Source organism: Pleurodeles waltl, chromosome 1_1 (assembly GCF_031143425.1).
Source record: "Pleurodeles waltl isolate 20211129_DDA chromosome 1_1, aPleWal1.hap1.20221129, whole genome shotgun sequence".
Lineage (NCBI taxonomy): Eukaryota > Metazoa > Chordata > Amphibia > Caudata > Salamandridae > Pleurodeles > Pleurodeles waltl.
Window position 1 is genome coordinate 707,083,721 of NC_090436.1, and position 20,805 is coordinate 707,104,525.

At 42.0% G+C, this 20,805-nt stretch overlaps 1 protein-coding gene across 1 annotated transcript in view; it reads left to right on the forward strand.

Annotated features, from left to right (window-relative positions):
• PRRC1 (proline rich coiled-coil 1) overlaps positions 1-20,805 on the forward strand; it is a 181,651-nt gene that overhangs the window by 119,968 nt on the left and 40,878 nt on the right. Inside the window, exon 5 of the mRNA XM_069227286.1 lies at positions 16,046-16,209. Coding sequence (XP_069083387.1) covers positions 16,046-16,209 — 164 coding nt within the window. The remainder of the gene's footprint in view (positions 1-16,045; positions 16,210-20,805) is intronic.

The window sequence follows — 20,805 nt, forward strand, 5'->3', positions numbered from 1 at the left end:
CTCCGGCGACTCCGAGACCGTGAGTAACCAAAGTTGTCCCCACTGAGCCCCCACAGCGACGCCTGCAGAGGGAACCCCGAGGCTCCCCCTGACCGCGACTGCCTGAAACTCCATTTCCCGACGGCTGGAAAAGACCCTGCACCCGCAGCCCCCAGCACCTAAAGGAACGGAACTCCTGTGCAGGAGTGACCCCCAGGAGGCCCTCTCCCTTGCCCAGGTGGTGGCTACCCCGAGGAGCCCCCCCCTTGCCTGCCTGCGACGCTGAAGAGATCCCTTGATCACTCATTGAAAACCATTGAAAACCCGACACGTATTTGCACACTGCACCCGGCCGCCCCCGCGCTGCTGAGGGTGTACTTTTTGTGCTGACTTGTGTCCCCCCCGGTGCCCTACAAAACCCCCCTGGTCTGCCCTCCGAAGACGCGTGTACTTGCCTGCTGGCAGACCGGAACCGGGGCACCCCCTTCTCTCCATTGAAGCCTATGCGTTTTGGGCACCTCTTTGACCTCTGCACCTGACCGGCCCTGAGCTGCTGGTGTGGTAACTTTGGGGTTGCTCTGAACCCCCAACGGTGGGCTACCTTGGACCCAAACCTGAGACTTGTAAGTGATTTACTTACCTGACAAAACTAACAAAAACTTACCTCCCCCAGGAACTGTGAAAATTGCACTGTGTCCACTTTTAAAACAGCTTATTGTGTTTTATGTAAAAAGTATACATGCTAATGTAATGATTCAAAGTTCCTAAAGTACTTACCTGCAATACCTTTCAAATGAGATATTACATGTAGAATTTGAACATGTGGTTCTTAAAATAAACTAAGAAAAGATATTTTTCTATAACAAAACCTATTGGCTGGATTTGTATCTGAGTGTGTGTTCCTCATTTATTGCCTGTGTGTATGTACAACAAATGCTTAACACTACTCCTTTGATAAGCCTACTGCTCGACCACACTACCACAAAATAGAGCATTAGTATTATCTCTTTTTGCCACTATCTTACCTCTAAGGGGAACCCTTGGACTCTGTGCATACTATTCCTTACTTTGAAATAGTGCATACAGAGCCAACTTCCTACAACTGTCAATTAAATACAAAATGAAGCAAACCTTAAAACTTCAATCTCTCAATTGGGCATTGAGACCAACTCTGCCAATAGCACCAATAGACCTATAATGCTCACTAGACATATCCAGCATATCAAAATATTGTCCCAAATGCAGATTTGCTCGGTTGATTATATGAAGAATTGTGTTCTGCTGAGTAAGCACAAGCCACCCCGATCTTCCATCCATAAATAAATTAGAAATTACAACAATTGCGGATTCAAGGGAGATGTATACCAAAGACAACAAAGAAGTCAAGTCAAGACAAGAACCAAACCAGAAATATCCCGTACCTGATCCAACGATTGGTGGAAAACAGGATACAAATGTGAACGGGTAATTAATCTTACAAAAGCTTTCCACTGTGCATGACCTTACCCAAAGCACAAAAAGGAACACTGACCTTTTGCAATGTGAAATGCAAGTCCTGTATAAGGACCTTTGAGACCTATCAACAAGAATATCGGTGGCTGAATCAAGGATCAGCCAGTTGAAGATATGAAGAGCATTTTGCAGAAACAGTACAGCTAACCAAGAAAGGTGACTGGTGCTAAAGAAAAGTTACAAAGCTCAAAAACTGACATTTTAGAGAGGGTCTTTATTCTTTCTTAGGCTGCAGAAATGGAGGTGACATCATGCGCAACCCTCCTGGAAAATTGGATCCCACAAGTTCTAGGAATAACCTTTGATAAATACTTTGAGAAAGAGTGCACATAATCCCATCAAGTCTAGTAGCCACAATGAAACAGCCTAGACCTCATATAGTCAGACCCTTATGGTATCCACATAAAGAGACAACACAGTGTCTAATGAAGAAACTGGAGTCTGGCTCATGGAATGATGTCAAAATTGTTATTCCTGAGTATTACGCAAAAGTCACTGTGATCCCAAGAAAAGGCTTTCAAGCTCAATTCAAGACTTAAGTGGGAACCTGCAGATTGTAAATAACTCATTAAAGGAAAGCCATCTATCACATACACAGATGGGGCATTAAATGACAAGAGTCTGGGAAGACTACACACTGTACTATTGGTTGCCTCTATACCTTTTCCTTCTAGGTGCTCGTTTTATCAGTTCAACTTGTCTTTAATTTTTCAGACATGTCTTATATGGCTGCCGGATAGCAATAAGGGAATTTCTTATCCTGTTCTACTCATTATATATAAAGCGTTTTGTCAGACATATTGTGAGTGGTTACTTGGTCAATAAGGTGAGAGTACCTACTTTATTTGCTACTCTAGCTTACATTTAGTGACCCAAGATTCTTCTTAATGCTTCACTGCTAATATGTCTTGTGAAGGCAACCTGCTGTCATTTACTAATTAGATGAGCTCTGTTTGGATTACTCCACTTACTCCCAGTTCAGATGGTCCATTCTGGCATCATTTTTTTAAAGTAAGTTATTAGTTACAAGTGGTTGGTTAATGTTGTACTCCTAAAGGGTTCACCAAAATACCAGGGGTTGCGGAAGTCACATCACATACCCTTTGACCTTAATGACATCACAGGAAGTGACATCATATACTGACATTTTCCGGAAGACATGTCACATAACCCTAGCATCATACCAATTGAGGATTTTGGTAAGATAATATCCCAGAGTAACACAAAGTTGTGCTATGTGTTGCTTTGCGTTATTCTTGTATCAATAGGGCGTTCTATGGGTGACGCAGAAGCGTTCCTATGCAGCTAGTCATGGGTTTTGATGTGAATCCTTTTTTAACAAACATTGGTAGCCAGGAATTTGTGCCAAAATATCATGCCTCTTCAAGGCAGGAGTAATGAGGAGAAATGTTTTCATTTCTTATCGTTTTCCCAACTTTGCATGTACAACACACATATGGTGGGAAAAGTCTTACATTATAGTTTTTTTTGTACTGGAAGGAACCCCTTCTAGTGCAAAACCTATGCTTCAGAGAAGGCATATACCCTTGCACTATGCGTGCCAGCGCTTGGGGAGAAAAAATGCACTATATCTTTGTAGATATGGCACATTTATTTTTCTCTCCCTTTGACTCAAGGCAGCTCAACATCTTTGATTCAACGTTGCCTTGCATCAAAGAATAGAAAACCTGAGGCTTAATCTCATACACTCACTCACTACCTGTCACTTGATTCTCAGCCAGGAATTTGTGCCAAAATATCATGCCTCTTCAAGGCAGGAGTAATGAGGAGAAATGTTTTCATTTCTTATCGTTTTCCCAACTTTGCATGTACAACACACATATGGTGGGAAAAGTCTTACATTATAGTTTTTGTACTGGAAGGAACCCCTTCTAGTGCAAAACCTATGCTTCAGAGAAGGCATATACCCTTGCACTATGCGTGCCAGCGCTTGGGGAGAAAAAATGCACTATATCTTTGTAGATATGGCACATTTCTTTTTCTCTCCCTTTGACTCAAGGCAGCTCAACATCTTTGATTCAACGTTGCCTTGCATCAAAGAATAGAAAACCTGAGGCTTAATCTCACACACTCACTCACTACCTGTCACTTGATTCTCACTCACTTTACGTAAACTTCCACATAGAGACACACTTGGTCATTCATATGCACGTTCTCTCACTTAAGCACTCCTAGAACATACATTTAAAACTATTTTTTACTTACCACGGTTGCCACTAAAGGTCGAAATTTGTACTCCATTTTTCATTACACTAGTAATGAATAATACAGTATTATTATTAACTATTCGTATAATTCAAAATGGGCAGATACTCATGAACGCAGAACCACCCCTGTGTTCTTGGCACTGATTTTGACACCTGAGGTCCAGGGTCGCAAAGGTAGTGCCAGGGCTCCTAAGGGGCAAGGCAGGAGCTGCAACTGCGACCACTAAATGACGTCCATGAAAATATTCATTCATTTTGACAATTTGGTAGTTTACCATTTGAAATTCTAAGGCGTTGGCTATCAGACTGTAACTTATTTGTTTCAGCAGCAGGTTTCCTTCTTGCTGAAATATACCTTTAACTATAACTCTGAACACAGTGCCCAAATATGTTTGTATTTTTTTTAAGTTGGTGTATGTTCAGGTGTTTGGTACAGGCCAGCTTCATGTGAACTCCAGTAAATTGAGGACCTGCATGCTCACTAGCGAGTAAAAAGAAAAACGTGGTAGTCAAGCTATCTGTGAAGAAATCAGACTTTTGCAGTGCCTAGTACACACAACAATGAAGGCGGATACCTTGTTGCCAAAAGACAGAAAGATAGGAGACCGTATGGAACCTTGAGGGACGCCACATGACACCGATTTTTTTATAACTTGAGTGCATACTTGTTCTCTGTCTTCTTTAACCTTTAGATGGAGCCACCTAGTGCTCTACTCACAGACGACAGTATCAAGAATCACCAATATGCTGATAATACACAGCTCTAATTGAAAGTCTCCTCTGTTTCAGACATCCACAATCTCAAATACTGCTTGCACATCACTCAGACCTGGATGTACAATGCCTGCCTGAAGCTCAGCCTAAGACAGAATTCCTATTATTTACCAAGAATATTAATCCTGGCTCAATGACATGAACCTTGGCAGCTCTAAACCCCAGCTTTCAGCGACTATCAAATTACTTGGATTCATCCTGAACACCAGCCTCTTCCTCAAGGAACACATTGCAAAAAAAAAAAAAAACAGACTGCCTTGTGAAGAAAGTCAAACTATTTGTTCCAGAAAGCGATTTTAGAACTGCTGATTAAGTCCTTGTGCGCTCGCATTTGTATGATAGGAATGCCCTACTCATGGCTTCCAAAGTCCAAGCTGGCAGCCCTTTAGGCCACCATATACAGTGCAGCAGGTTTCACTCACGGCCTGAAGAAATATGATTGCATCATCCCGACCCTGATGGATTTCCATTGGCTCGGCTTGCCAGTCCACAACATCTTCAAACCAACTGCCTTATTTACAAAGCAATCACAATCAGCACCCCCGCTTATCTTGTAGACAAACACACCATCTCTGGTGGTTCTCAGCACACCCACAGCCTGGACACGATCAGACTGCAGACTAAGAAGTGTATACAATTCAAAACAAGTCTTTTCCATCTGTGCCCTCAGGATCTGGAACAAAAAACCTCCGTATCCAACAAGACTACCCCTAGAGTGCTCCAATGTAGGAGAACATTGAAGAATCACCTCTTTAAAGAACACTACATCACAATACATTTACCGTCCAAAAACCAGCTTCCTCTCATATTACTCGCCAACTTTAAACCTTCCTTTTACCATATACATTGCTCCACTGCTTTTGGCTAGGTTCACGCTGTAGAAATACTGTATACATGTAGATGCGTAAATAAACAGTTATGCCCCTAGAGGAGATGGTTTTGGATAAACCTGTATAGGAAAATGATTAAGATTCCCTGGACTTGAAGCATGATACTTGGAGATTTCAGGCTTCTCTGGGATGGTACACTAGACAGAATATCATCACGAAAATACAGACTGAATAGATCCCACATACAGATGAAACATATATACATATTTTACAACCCCAACAACACAAGGCCTCTACGCAATCTTATGGGCAAGAATGTACTTTCTGCTTTCACCCTCATAACACATTCACAAGGATTGAATATTAACTAATGGCATTCTCTCCTCTATCACAGAAAACCCAAACATTGAACTCATAATCATTTCTGATCAAGCTGTCATCTCCATAGATTAAAATATATCCAAATCACAACAGGTACAAAAACATGGGGATAAACAAAGAAGAGTGAACAGTGTTTTGAAAAAAAACCAACTACTTTTAGCTATACAAGGCAATTTCAGCGAAAATGGCGACAACCTTTCCTTAACTGACACTGTTTAGGAACCTATAAAGGCAAGCCTAAGGGGTGTCATGATAAACATTGTGGCTGCAAAAAACAAGACTAAAAATTATATCAACAATAGAAAGTACACTTGCACATTATAAAGTATCCTCTGTTCTAGACAAATTGAAAAATCTGAAGTACAAAATAAAGTACATTTATTAGCAAAAGAGCACAATTAAAGACGTTATGCAGTAAAGCAAAGAAATCATAGTTAGGAAATAAGGTAGGCAACTTAAGCAAACTATCTTAAAGCTTCACAAAAGAGTGCGTAGATGGCAGCAATAAAGAATTCTAGAGGGAAACTCAAAACCAATACTTGGTCCGTTCTTAATACTTTCCTGGAGTTTTATTTGAAACTGTGTAGCTCAAACGTTGAATTTGCATACAAAGACTGTGAAAAATATCTACACAAATTAACACTCGCAACCTTTGACATTGGACTCGAGAGCCTAAATTATCCAATTGCCAGGTCTGAAATAACTCAAGCAATTACATCACCTAAAAGTGGTGAGTCCACAGGGATTGATATGGTTCCAGCTAACTTTTACAAGAAAGTTCAACTATTCCTACTAAAATATATTTAAAAACTGTGCCATCACTTTAGTGATGCAGATGCCATTAGAGGATCATCAGTAGTCATTCAAAAGTTAGGCAAGGACTAATTGAAAACAAAACATTAAAGCTTAATTTCTCTAATCATTGTCAATTATACCATTTACGCAATCATTTTGGATGCTAAATTTGAAAAAGTTATGAACAGATTAGTCCATCCTGACCAAAAGTGGTTTTTTTAAACAAAGAGACGCTTCCAGCAATATTAGATAATTCAGACACACATTGATTAAGGCTAAATTGCTTGAGTTCCAATCACTGAGTACGTTGCTGGACATAGAGAAAGACTTTTTTAATAAGGTGTCGAGGATATTTTGCGTTTAGCCCTCTGCAAATTCGGACTGGGAAATTAATTTGAACATCTAGTCTTTGCACTTTATGCCCAAACAAGTGAAACAATGAGGGAAAAGGCTACTTTGTCAAAACACTTTGCTATGACACGTCACCAAACAAAAATACCAGCTTTTGTCTTTTGGATCAACACATGTTTAGTTTTAATATAATATTATGATAAAGTTTTTGCTAAGTGTTTGAGTGTAGGATAATACGAACGAGATAGATTTCCAAATGTTACGTTGTTGTGGCAAAGTTCTGAACAGACTAGTCGATCCTGACCATATTTTTTTTTTCTAAAGGAAGTCTAACTCGCAGTAAAATCAAATGATTCATAAACACATTGGATACGGCTAAATTGCTTGATTTCCCCATCACTGAATGTGGCGCTGGACAAACAGAAAGAACTTCGAGAAGGTGTCATGGACACAGTGCTTTTAGCACTCTGCAAATTAGGACTGGGAGATTATTTTGAACATATGGTCTTTGAACTTTATGGCCAAACCACGGCCAGAATAAAAAAACAGTGCTACTTTGTCTGAAGACTTTCTCTTAGCACAAATCACCACACATGAATACCAGCTTTCACCTCTGTTAGCTGTAGAACCCCTTTTAGTTGCTAGAAGATCCAACCCCAAAATTGAAAGAACCCTAGTTTCCTCTGGCACGCAGAAAGTGGCTGCATACCCAGGCAATGTCCTGGTTTTCTCAGGGGATATTGAAGTGGCAGTTCCCAAAATATCACCTAATATAAACTTGCACACAGGAGTCTGGCTACTCAAACATGAAAGTAAATGAAGTGTTTCCTGTAAACCATCACTGCATCCAGTCGATATTGGGTCAGACAGGTCAAAGATGGCAGAGCAAACAAATTAATTACTTAGCCATCCAATTTAGTAAGACAGTATAGGACTCTTTACTCTGTAATGAAAAGTCCACTATTAGGAAAATAAATACCAAACTAGGAAACTAGTCACTTAAGTATGTATCATGGTAGGCACCGAATAGAATGCATTAAGATGATGATGATGATCGCTCCTCAAACAAATGTTGTCACTAGAATGTTTCTGCTCCAACTCTGTGTTCTTATACAAAACAATAGACATATGTATTAATGACCCAATATAGAAATAAAAAAACGAGAATATCTCTCCCCAAGATAAGACAAAGCAAGTATTTAGGAGGTGCTAATTTACAAGACATTTGCACCTTTGTCTAATAAGACAAATGTCTAATTGATTCCAGTCAGAGTGCAGCTTTTCATCATTACAGCTGCACAAAGAATACGAATTTATGCATCTTATCAAACCATAATCTTGTCTAACTATGAAAAAGATGAAAGGCAAACACTCCTTAAACATCATTAGAAATACCTCTGAAGCTCTCAAAGCTCCAGACCAGAAACTAAAAAACTAAATCTGGCAGTCCCTATACTCTTCATACACGTACAAACCAGTTAACAAAGTAGAGGGCAAACTCCTCTTCTGGTAAGATGGCAAACAAAGGTAGCATTTACATTAATGATCCAGGGACCCTGTTGTACAACAGAAATACAGAATAAATAACATAGACTTCTACAGCCTACTCTCCTTAAAGGTAGTTGTGAACAAACTGGGGAAATGTGTGCTCCTCACCTCCCCCACCTAACTAAAAAGCAACTCCTCTGCAAGAACATACAGCAACAAGAATATATAAATCCCTAGCAAAAAAAAATCTAAATTAAATTAGAGTACACAAGACACATGAAACCGCACTTGCTTTAAACTTAATTTCAGTCTCAGCAGAAATATGGACACAAGTATAGAATCTTAGTCATTCGCCAACATTTTCCTCTGAAAGTTCTGGCAAATTAATAATGCTTTCAGGACCGCAAGGAAATTATGCACCCCCAGGGCTTGTAGACACAGTCATCTTCTGGAAATGCAGTGAACAAAAAGGAGACATGGAGCACACATTTTTTTCATATAAAAGTCAGGCCAGTGGGAAAATAATAAATCATAATAAACAAAATCTTCGTCCTAAACATTGTTAAACTTCATTATTGTTACTCTCCCTACACTGATACTATCCCTGGTGACCGGTTATTGATAAACCTGTTTTTAACAATAGACATCAAAGCTCTATTTTCAGACTGATAACGTTCTGGCAAACTCTCCTTCCACACCTGAAGTGCCTTGGAAAGAAGCTCAGACAATACGCTCTAAACTATTGCCCGCAGCTCACCAATATGTCTAAGGACTAAACTAGATTATTTTTTACAAAAAAGCATAATAAACATGCTTTGGCTCCCGAAACCATGAATGATTTGCATCCTTGAATTTTAAATCTGAACAAGGGAGGTTTTAACAAATTAGCTTTGGACAATCTAGGTGTCCTCCGAGTCCTATTATGGCAGAACCTATCAGTTAGATATTTAGGGTCTGTAGCGTGAAAGGCTCTGAAAACCAAAACCAGAATCTAAAAATCAGTAACCAATGAAGATCTCTAAGTGCTTTAGCAGCAGAGCTATGTTTGGACAGTTTAAGCACCAGTCTGGCAGCTGAATGTTGGACCATCTGGAATTTGTGAAGCAGTTGTTTAGAGGTCCCTGCATACAGACTGTTGCAATAATCCAACCTCAGTGCTATCGGAGAAAAAGTCAGTTTTCCTGGCAGCTAGGGGTGGAGTTAAAGAACCTTTTTAAAAAAGTGTTCAATGAAAACCACATTCCACCTACTGATAGTACTTGTGGTTGAAAGGTGAGCGCATTATCAAATTTAACTCCCAAATTTTTTGCGACTTCAACTGTGGGAGGAGGAGCCACAGAGTCTGTCCACCACGTCAAGGGAGAAAACAGATTTAACTTCGAGAGCAATAGAATTTCTGTCTTGTCAGTGTTGCATTTTAGATGTTTTTTTCTATCCCCCAAATGTTTTTAAATTTTTTTTTTTTTTTATTCTGTTCGGACCTAAAAGAGCCCTTGTCCTAGGACAGGATCAGTTGAGTGTCTTTGCATAGGAAATAGTTGCAATTGCAAAACACTTGATCAAAGTGGCCAAATAAATATTAAATAAAGAAGGGCTAAGTGATGAGCCCTGTGGAACGCCAGTTGCAAGGGATTTTTCTTTCGAGGCATAGTGACCAATGGCTGCTAATTGTTTTTTATCAGTCAAAAAGATCTAAGCAAAGTCCAGGCCTTGTCAGAAATGCCAATATCTAGAAGCTGCTGGAGCAGAATAAAACGAGAAATATTATCAAACACTGCTTATAGATCCAGTAGGATCAGAACAGCGTTATCACAATCCAGTGGCATCCTAATGGTGTTTGAGGCTTCTAGCAGAGCCGACTCAGTAAAGTGCATGGATCTAAAACCAGATTGACAGACATGTAGTGCTTTGGAGTTTTCCAAATAGTCAGTTGGGCATTACTATTTTTTCTAGAATGTTATCTAGTGCTGGGAGCAACGAAATGAGTCTGAAATAGGCCAAGATTGAAGTATTAGCCAGAGGCTTTTTAAAACTTGTTTTATCCATTACCACTTTCCATGGTCCTGGAGCTTTGGCCAGATTTAATCTCTGATTTATCACCGTGTTCACAGTGTCAATAGCCTTGTGCAATATAGCCGGTGGGCATGGATCTCGAGGAAAGCCTGATTTGCATGATAAAATAGCTTGCTGTGATTGTAAAAAATAAATAGGCTGAGAACTGATAGGAAAAATTGAGAGAACTGGGCATTCATCATATCTCCATGTAGCTGAACAGGTTCGGGTCAATCAGCATCAAAGCCCTGTTGGATCTTTTGAATTTTTTCTTCAACACACAGCCTGAGAAGGGAGAATATCCGTCAATAAAAGGTTAGGTTGCAGAAAAGATTTAGAAATGTTTTTGTTTTAAAAAATTTGGGGTCAAATTTATTTTGTTCAACTTTGGACTTAAAATAAACTTCTTTTGTGTTCCTAATCTGTTTATGATAAGATTTCTGGGCCTACTTGAACAGGTTGAGGTCTTCAGATTTATAAGCAGAGCGCCATTTACATGCTAGTTGCTTACAATGCAATTTTTCTTTGGCTAGCTCTGTCTTATGCCACAGGGAAGCTGGAGTAGGCCGGCCTTTACAAAGATGGAAAATGGGTATTAACTCATTCATGGTATTCAGAATCCAGTGGTTAAATGAGTCAAGATCTTCCAGTAACCTTCCCCTCAGAGAAGGGGGAGGTCGTAACCAACTGTGTAGATAAATTATAATTAGTGATTTTCCTTAATTTACTGGAAAGATTCTGATCAGGTTGAGAGTTGACTAGGGGACTGGCATCCGTTGTTAGCTTTAAGGGAACCATCCAGTGATCTGACCACTCCTGGACGAAAGGCTCCCCAGGGACTAACAGAGGGAAGTTACTGAAAATCCAGTCAAGAGTATGGCCAGCAGCATGAGTGGGGCCATTCATTAGTCGGGAGAGACTTAGGGCCTGATTACAACTTTGGAGGAGGTGTTAATCCGTCCCAAAAGTGATGGTAAAGTGACGGACATACCACCAGCCGTATTAGGAGTTCCAAAGGATATAATGGACTCGTAATACGGCTGGTGGTATATCCGTCACTTTTGGGACGGATTAACACCTCCTCCAAAGTTGTAATCAGGCCCTTTATATTGTTAAAATTTCTCCCAGATTTTTAGTGTCTGGGTTCTCCAGTTCATCAAAATGACAGTTGAAGGCACCTAATGAGGTGAAGTTCGCATACTGGAGTAGTGGTGCAAGAGCATCACCTGAAGTGCCCAAAAATCTGACACAAGGTCCCAGAGGGCGATATATTAAACCTCCAGCAAAAGACTGTGAGTGGCTGATTCTAAAACAGAAACCCAGACTCTCAGCCCCGCTTAGGTTATCCAACTCAAAAGTGCTAAAATTTAAGGACTACCGGAAAATAATAGCTAAGCCTCCGTCATGCCCCTCAGCCCTATCCCATCTGAGAAATGCAGAGCCAGGCGGCAGTGCACTACAGATATCTAGATTAGACCACGGCTGAACCCAGGACTCAGTTACGGATAAAAAGTAGGATGGGATTTTATGTTAATAAGTCCCCCAGAAAGTGAGTAGTAGACTCCAAATGTCTGTTTACAGTGTATACAAGATACAGCGCCCACAGTTTGAGTCAAGTCCCATTTACTCTGACATAACGATAGTATGCTAAGAATTTGTTTTAGAGACTACTGATCGAATGGACTGAAGCCAACAGGTGGCTGGTACAGGCTGCAGTGGGAATGGGGCTGGGTGCAGCCTTTGGGCACACCAGTGGTGCATTCGTGCCTCGACCCTGCTCACATCCTCTTTTCCCTTGATGCCCCAACTCCCGTGCATTGAGACTAGCCGGCTAACCTTGCAGGGAAAAATTGGCTACTCATTTAAGGCTGCCAAAACGTAATGTTAAAAATGCTCCAAACACGTAAGATCAAATTCAAACAATTTACAGACAAAATAGAAGTTAAAAACTGTGGTGTACTGTCAAAGATATTGTCTCAGAGTAATGAAACATTGACCCTTGGGCACTTCAGGACTTAAAAGTGAAGCACCCTTGTCCTAGGCTATCAATTTGTGCTCCACTGTGTCACGATGGGGAAGGCCTCAAGGTGTTTTGCCAGGCACCTGTGCATTTAGCACATATATAGCACTTGGCTGACTGACCTGAACATAGAGTGTCTGTCAAGCTGACCTTACCTCAGCCTGACAGACACTGTTTATGTGTGTGGGGGGGGGGGGAAATGTGGGTAGGGCGGTGCCCCCTTTGCCCTTAAGGACTGGCCGGTGCTACCTGTGACCCCAAGAAAAGGCCATACAACCATCAACTTCTTTTTGTCATCTGCTGAATTGGATTTGGAATATGTGGCAGTTCGTTTCAAGGGCGTGACCAGGTTTCTTCAACTGGTCTAGCCTGATAAAGATATTTGTATATCTACATTTTGTCTTTCAGCAGTAGAACACCTTTATTCTTGCCATTCATGTATTCACTGCTCCTTTCCCCTATAATGCCCTCAGTGTGATATTGGTCTTCCAAGCCAGTTTATTAACACTCCTGTCCTTGGCTGTACCAGCCCCACTAAAAGTATGTCAAAGAATTTTGCTCTGCTGGATCCTGGCTTACTGAGCCCAGTTTTCGGATACGGGTGTTATCTCACTGCCTTCTTGAATTCAAAACCTCTGAAATATCTACCAAGATCTTCCTATTCTGAGCTTCGGTTAAAGTAAAGCTTTGTTCTTCACAAGTTCACACATTTCAGGCTACATTCACAAGGATTTAAAAAGGTTTTCTCTGTGGAACTTGACTCTGCAGTAAATAAGGACTGCAAACCTTTTGTACAATTAATGAGTTTTGTAGAGATCTAACTTGGAAATGTTGAGTCTTTTACTAGCAAATAGAAAAACACCAGTTCACTGTCTCCAGCTGCAAATGCCACAGGTTAGACATTGGTATAGGAAGGTTCAACAGCGGTCCTTAACTGAAGAATATTATATGGAAAGAGCTAGACTAGAGGGCTCGGAGATTTTAATGACGGAGGCAAGGTTCTTTGGATCTGGTTACACCCCTCAATAGGGCACCTCAAGCACATCAGAGTAGCTGGAAGTCCCTTCAAGGTATCATTTGGACCTGAATGGAAAAGTATTCTTTTTTACAAAGGGTACTGTACCTCAAAATGAAGTAAAATAATTACTGTGTGCCACTCCAGTATGGGTTCGATAAAGAAAGACTATAACATAAATGACTAACGTGTTAAATGCAAAGCATTTTTGTCTTTCACGTTTAATTGATGCATTGTGGCAAATGCCTATGTCACAATTCCTGTATGCAATGGTTTAGCTACTGCTCCCCGATGTGTTCGTAATGGAGTGAAGGTTTATTTCTTTTTAGACATGTATGAAACCAAAAATAAAAGGATACATTAGTATGCAACCCATAATTCTCTGAACCGAAACACTAACGGGGAAATTGATTAACACCATGCTACTAGTTAATTTCTGATTTACATTTAAAAAAAATGCTATTTTGGTTAACCTTGTTAAGACATTTAAAATGTCTAAGTAAAAAAATGTACTTTTCTGAAAAAATCTAGTATCTCATTTAAATATCATTTCATATTTTCGACATTGGAATTGTTAGACCTGGCAGCTCTTGGCATGGTTTCCCTGTACGTTTTGCTTCTGAACCCCTGTTTTTGGATCCTGTGCTCTAGTTTTTTTAGGCTGGTTTTGATACTCTGGACACTTTACCACTGCTAACCTGTGCTAAAATGCAAGTGCTCTCTAATTTGTATCGGTGATGGGTTAGCCATGATTTGCATATTTGATTTACTAGTACGTCCCTAGTAAAATGCACTAGAGGTGCCCAGGGCCTGTAAATCAAATGCTAGTAGTGGGCCTGCATCACTGATTGTGCCACCCACATGAGTAGCCCTGTAAACAGGTCTCAGACCTGCTACTGCAGTGTCTGTGTGTGCAGTTTTAAATTGCCAGTTCAAGCTGGCAAGTGCACCCACTTGCCTGGCCCAAGTCTTCCCTTTTACTACATGTAAGTCACCTCTAAGGTAGGCCCTGGGAAGCCCCCTGGGCAGGGTGCAGTGTATTTAAAAGGTAGGACGTACTGATGTGGTCTACATTTCCTGATAGTGAAATACTGCCAAATTCTTTTTTCACTATAGCAAGGCCTATCTCTCTCATAGGTTAACATGGGGACTGCCTTTAAATATCTTTTAAGTGCAGTTTCCCCATTGGGAGCAGATAGAGAGATAGAATTTGGGGTTTCTGAACTTACAATTTAAAAACATATTTTTTGGTAGAGTTGGTTTTTAGATTGTCTGTTTGAAAATGTCATTTTTAGAAAGTGGGCATTTTCTTGCTTGAGCATTCCATGCCTATGCCTGCCTGTGAAATCCACATCTGGGTCAGACTGACAGTTGGGCTGTTTGTGAATTCCCACTAACCAGTGACACAAAGAGAGCTGGGGTGCGTCCTGCCTATCCTGATGAGTCTCCTGGGCTAAAGTGGGGATGAAGGAGCTGACACTTATACCTGAAAGGGCTGTGCCTGTTCTCACACAATGCAGTCAAACCCACTGGAGTGTGTTTGGGGCCAGGCTTGGGCAAGGCAGGATATTGTGAACTACAGAGACTTTCCTTTTGAAGTTTGCCTACTTCAAAGGCAAAAAAGAATATAAGTAGTGGACCCAAAATCCCAGATTTTTTAGATAACTTCTGGATCAGGAGGAACCTCTGACAATTACAAGAGCTTGATTCTTGAGCAGGACCTGCCACTCTGCCTGTTGCTTTGCTGTGCTGACAATTCGACGCAGAACCTGCCTCGCAGTTGGAGTAACGACTCAGCGCTTGTTCTCAACGCAGACTGTTCACACAGCGCGTCTGCGATTTCCCCACACGGATCCTGAGCGGCAACGTCTTCAACATCCCCACACGGACCCGAGGCTGCGCACTCGGAATCGGTGCACATCCTTCATTGCGAGAAAATAATTGATGCACGGCTTCACTTGTGAGTAAGGAATCGACTCATCGCTTGCTTTTCTGACGCACTGTCGCCCTTGCGGCTTTATTTTTGATGCATACCAGGTACCTTGTGCTAAAACAACGCATTCATTGATTTCTTTGGATTAAGACTTTTTATTTTAAAAATTCATACCTTTGGTTGTGTATTTTGGATTTTTGTCATTTTGGTTTTGTTTGATTTAGATAAATATTGGCTATTTTTCTAAACTGGTGTGGAGTCCTTTTGTGGTTTTTCTTCTATTACTTTGTGTGTTTTGTACAAATACTTTACACATTTCCTCTGAGATAAGCCTGACTGCTGTGCCAAACTACTAAGGGGGGTTTCTGAGCTGTATATCTCCCTTACCCTGACTAGAGTGAGGGTCCCTGCTTGGAGAGAGTGCAAACTGACTGCCAGCCAGAGACCCCATTTCTAACCAGAATCAAACATCCAGGCCTCTTTTATTGTCTCATTTCGCCACACATTATAATATCCTTGCAACAGGAAACACAGTTTTAATAGGGACCACACTATTTTTCTGTGTAGCACTTGCACCTGACTTGGGGTATCGAGGTATACCTTTTGTTAACATTATTCAGCATGTAATACTTCTATTATTCCTCTTTTTATCAAATTAAGTTTGTGTTTTGTGTTTTTGATTTTTAGGGTCAGGAGGTGAGCTGGACATTGTGGTGACCTCTAACAAAGAAGTGAAAGTTGCTGCTATTCGCGATGCTTTTCAGGAGGTCTTCGGTTTGGCAGTAGTAATGGGAGAAGCTGGACAGTCAAACATTGCACCTCAGCCTGTCGGGTATGCTGCTGGACTAAAGGTGGGCTTGTACATTTCAGCTGTCCTGACAATAATTGCCTGTGCAAAAACAATAATTTTAACTGAAACCAGGTTGAGTGAGTTAGAATTTGATTGATTGGACTAAGCTCATTGACAAACAGGAAACAAAACTTTGTGGTGTTTAATGTGCTAGTGGTTCAGTTTGGTCTATGCAAGGGCCTCCAACGAGTAGCTTGTGAGCTACTAGTAGCTCACGAGCTACCCATATGCAGCTCTCCTGTGTGTAACCCAGCCTACACAAACTGAAAAGTTTATATTTAAAGCAACCATGTTAACTTGTCGGATGTGGTCAGTCTTAAAATTGTAATAATATATAGAATATAATAGCTCTGCATAATTTTCATCAACATAAGTTGCTTTTACTACAAAAAAGGTTGGAGACTCCTATATGTTGTAATTTCCCAACTAAGTATTTTCTAATGGCCAAATTCAGTTTTGTGGTTTTGTTTTGATCGTTCTTCTGTAATTAGACAGTGTCAATATGGATGTTTTTAAATCAGTGTCCGATTTTTCTGTAACTACATCACAAACTAAATGAATGACAGCATGATTTCACAAAATAAATGGATGCACTTCATTTGTATTTCTCATCCACTTTTTCATGGTAATGTCAGTTGTGTAAAATTCTAGCTTTGGCCACACTCATTTTGTACCTAAATGTCTGCTCGGATGTTAGCTATACCTTGCTTCCCATATGCTCTTTGTAAAACGCATAGCCATTCATTTTGGCATCCCACTGTTAACATAATTTTGGCCTGGCATTTTCCCTAAGCCTGTGAAGGTTTGTTAGCCTTAACAGTGTAATGTAAGTTGACAGTATGTGTACAGGGTTTTTTCGTGCCCTTTAAAAAAAAAAAAAAAAAAAAGACTTGTGTGTATTTATGTGCTATTTGTATATTATAGAGCTAGCCAAAATCCAGGAGATTGATGCCAAAGTATAAAGGCAAAGATGCAGTCAGATAGTGATTAGTAGGGAATCTGAGTGTAGGACTGTTACTTCCTCGTGAGGTAGTATTTTTTAGCAGGTATATCTTCAGCTCTTTCCTAAATTGGAAGGTGTTTGAGGTAGTCCTGATGAAGGCTGTGAGGTCATTCCTGACCCTATGCTTATGTAATGAAGAAGGTCTGTTGCCTTGTTTTTCTTTTTTGCACTCCGTCTCTGTCATGATTGGTTCCTGGCTGTGGATGTGCCAACATCCTTCAAACAGGGGGAGCTTGTCAGTTAGGGGCAGAGGTGAGGTAGTGATGGCTTCGTAGATAATGCAGTTTGTTTTGCAGTTGTTGTCTGCTGGCAAGGGACGCAGGGACTTCTTTGGGCCATTTATGATGCATGCTGCTGCGTTTTTGGATGCCTTTAAGGAAGGCCGGTGTGGAGCATGGGAGGCCCTAGAGCAGGGCATTGCCACCATCCAGACGCAAGAGTATATAGGCTTTAACAGCAGTTCTGAATTAACTTTGTAGGAAAGATGGTTTCACGTTCTTTAGTAGAGGGTTGGTACCAGGCCTGGTGTGTTATTTGAGGGTGAGGTCAATGTACAGGGTGGATTTGTATGATTTTTGTAGGAAGTTGGCTCTGTATGTGCTATTTCAAAGTAAGGAATAGCATGCACAGAGTCCAAGGGTTCCCCTTAGAGGTAAAATAGTGGTAAAAATAGATAATACTAATGCTCTATTTTGTGGTAGTGTGGTCGAGCAGTAGGCTTATCCAAGGAGTAGTGTTAAGCATTTGTTGTACCTACACATAGACAATAAATGAGGTACACACACTCAGAGACAAATCCAGCCAATAGGTTTTTATATAGAAAAATATCTTTTCTTAGTTTATTTTAAGAACCACAGGTTCAAATTCTACATGTAATATCTCATTCGAAAGGTATTGCAGGTAAGTACTTTAGGAACTTCAAATCATCAAAATTGCATGTATACTTTTCAAGTTATTGACAAATAGCTGTTTTAAAAGTGGACACTTAGTGCAATTTTCACAGTTCCTAGGGGAGGTAAGTATTTGTTAGGTTAACCAGGTAAGTAAGACACTTACAGGGCTTAGTTCTTGGTCCCCGTTGGGGGTTCAGAGCAACCCCAAAGTCACCACACCAGCAGCTCAGGGCCGGTCAGGTGCAGAGTTCAAAGTGGTGCCCAAAACACATAGGCTAGAATGGAGAGAAGGGGGTGCCCCGGTTCCGGTCTGCTTGCAGGTAAGTACCCGCGTCTTCGGAGGGCAGACCAGGGGGGTTTTGTAGGGCACCGGGGGGGACACAAGTCCACACAGAGATTTCACCCTCAGCAGCGCGGGGGCGGCCGGGTGCAGTGTAGAAACAAGCGTCGGGTTTTCAATGTTAGTCTATGAGAGATCTCGGGATCTCTTCAGCGCTGCAGGCAGGCAAGGGGGGGGATTCCTCGGGGAAACCTCCACTTGGGCGAGGGAGAGGGACTCCTGGGGGTCACTCCTCCAGTGAAAGTCCGGTCCTTCAGGTCCTGGGGGCTGCGGGTGCAGGGTCTCTCCCAGGCGTCGGGACTTTAGGTTCAAAGAGTCGCGGTCAGGGGAAGCCTCGGGATTCCCTCTGCAGGCGGCGCTGTGGGGGCTCAGGGGGGACAGGTTTTGGTACTCACAGTATCAGAGTAGTCCTGGGGTCCCTCCTGAGGTGTTGGATCGCCACCAGCCGAGTCGGGGTCGCCGGGTGCAGTGTGGCAAGTCTCACGCTTCTTGCGGGGAGCTTGCAGGGTTCTTTAAAGCTGCTGGAAACAAAGTTGCAGCTTTTCTTGGAGCAGGTCCGCTGTCCTCGGGAGTTTCTTGTCTTTTCGAAGCAGGGGCAGTCCTCAGAGGATGTCGAGGTCGCTGGTCCCTTTGGAAGGCGTCGCTGGAGCAGGATCTTTGGAAGGCAGGAGACAGGCCGGTGAGTTTCTGGAGCCAAGGCAGTTGTCGTCTTCTGGTCTTCCGCTGCAGGGGTTTTCAGCTGGGCAGTCCTTCTTCTTGTAGTTGCAGGAATCTAATTTTCTAGGGTTCAGGGTAGCCCTTAAATACTAGATTTAAGGGCGTGTTTAGGTCTGGGGGGTTAGTAGCCAATGGCTACTAGCCCTGAGGGTGGGTACACCCTCTTTGTGCCTCCTCCCAAGGGGAGGGGGGTCACAATCCTAACCCTATTGGGGGAATCCTCCATCTGCAAGATGGAGGATTTCTAAAAGTCAGAGTCACCTCAGCTCAGGACACCTTAGGGGCTGTCCTGACTGGTCAGTGACTCCTCCTTGTTGCTTTCTTTGTTCCCTCCAGCCTTGCCGCCAAAAGTGGGGGCCGTGGCCGGAGGGGGCGGGCAACTCCACTAAGCTGGAGTGCCCTGCTGGGCTGTGACAAAGGGGTGAGCCTTTGAGGCTCACCGCCAGGTGTTACAGCTCCTGCCTGGGGGAGGTGTTAGCATCTCCACCCAGTGCAGGCTTTGTTACTGGCCTCAGAGTGACAAAGGCACTCTCCCCATGGGGCCAGCAACATGTCTCTAGTGTGGCAGGCTGCTGGAACTAGTCAGCCTACACAGACAGTCGGTTAAGTTTCAGGGGGCACCTCTAAGGTGCCCTCTGGGGTGTATTTTGCAATAAAATGTACACTGGCATCAGTGTGCATTTATTGTGCTGAGAAGTTTGATACCAAACTTCCCAGTTTTCAGTGTAGCCATTATGGTGCTGTGGAGTTCGTGTTTGACAAACTCCCAGACCATATACTCTTATGGCTACCCTGCACTTACAATGTCTAAGGTTTTGTTTAGACACTGTAGGGGTACCATGCTCATGCACTGGTACCCTCACCTATGGTATAGTGCACCCTGCCTTAGGGCTGTAAGGCCTGCTAGAGGGGTGTCTTACCTATACTGCATAGGCAGTGAGAGGCTGGCATGGCACCCTGAGGGGAGTGCCATGTCGACTTACTCGTTTTGTCCTCACTAGCACACACAAGCTGGCAAGCAGTGTGTCTGTGCTGAGTGAGAGGTCTCCAGGGTGGCATAAGACATGCTGCAGCCCTTAGAGACCTTCCTTGGCATCAGGGCCCTTGGTACTAGAAGTACCAGTTACAAGGGACTTATCTGGATGCCAGGGTCTGCCAATTGTGGATACAAAAGTACAGGTTAGGGAAAGAACACTGGTGCTGGGGCCTGGTTAGCAGGCCTCAGCACACTTTCAATTGTAAACATAGCATCAGCAAAGGCAAAAAGTCAGGGGGCAACCATGCCAAGGAGGCATTTCCTTACAATTTTGCATTGGATAAAAGTTGGGAATCAAATCCGTCCAGGCTCCTGCCATTAAGCCAGGCTTGGACTAGGTCTTGGTGAATAGTAGATCTTTTTTCTTGGTGCGGTTGAGGTAGGCTCTGGACATCCTGATCTGAAGGTGGTATAGGCACTGTTTGAAATTAAGAAGCACCTCCCAGACCACCTATGTTGATCATTTTATGTTAAACAATCTTATTTTTTATTTTTTTAAACATTTACTGCTTCAAGCCTTTTTTTATGTAATCATTTATTACATTTCAATTCTTCATAATATTTCTCAGGCAAAATTGTGTCTTGTAGCACCTGAATCCCTTCACAAG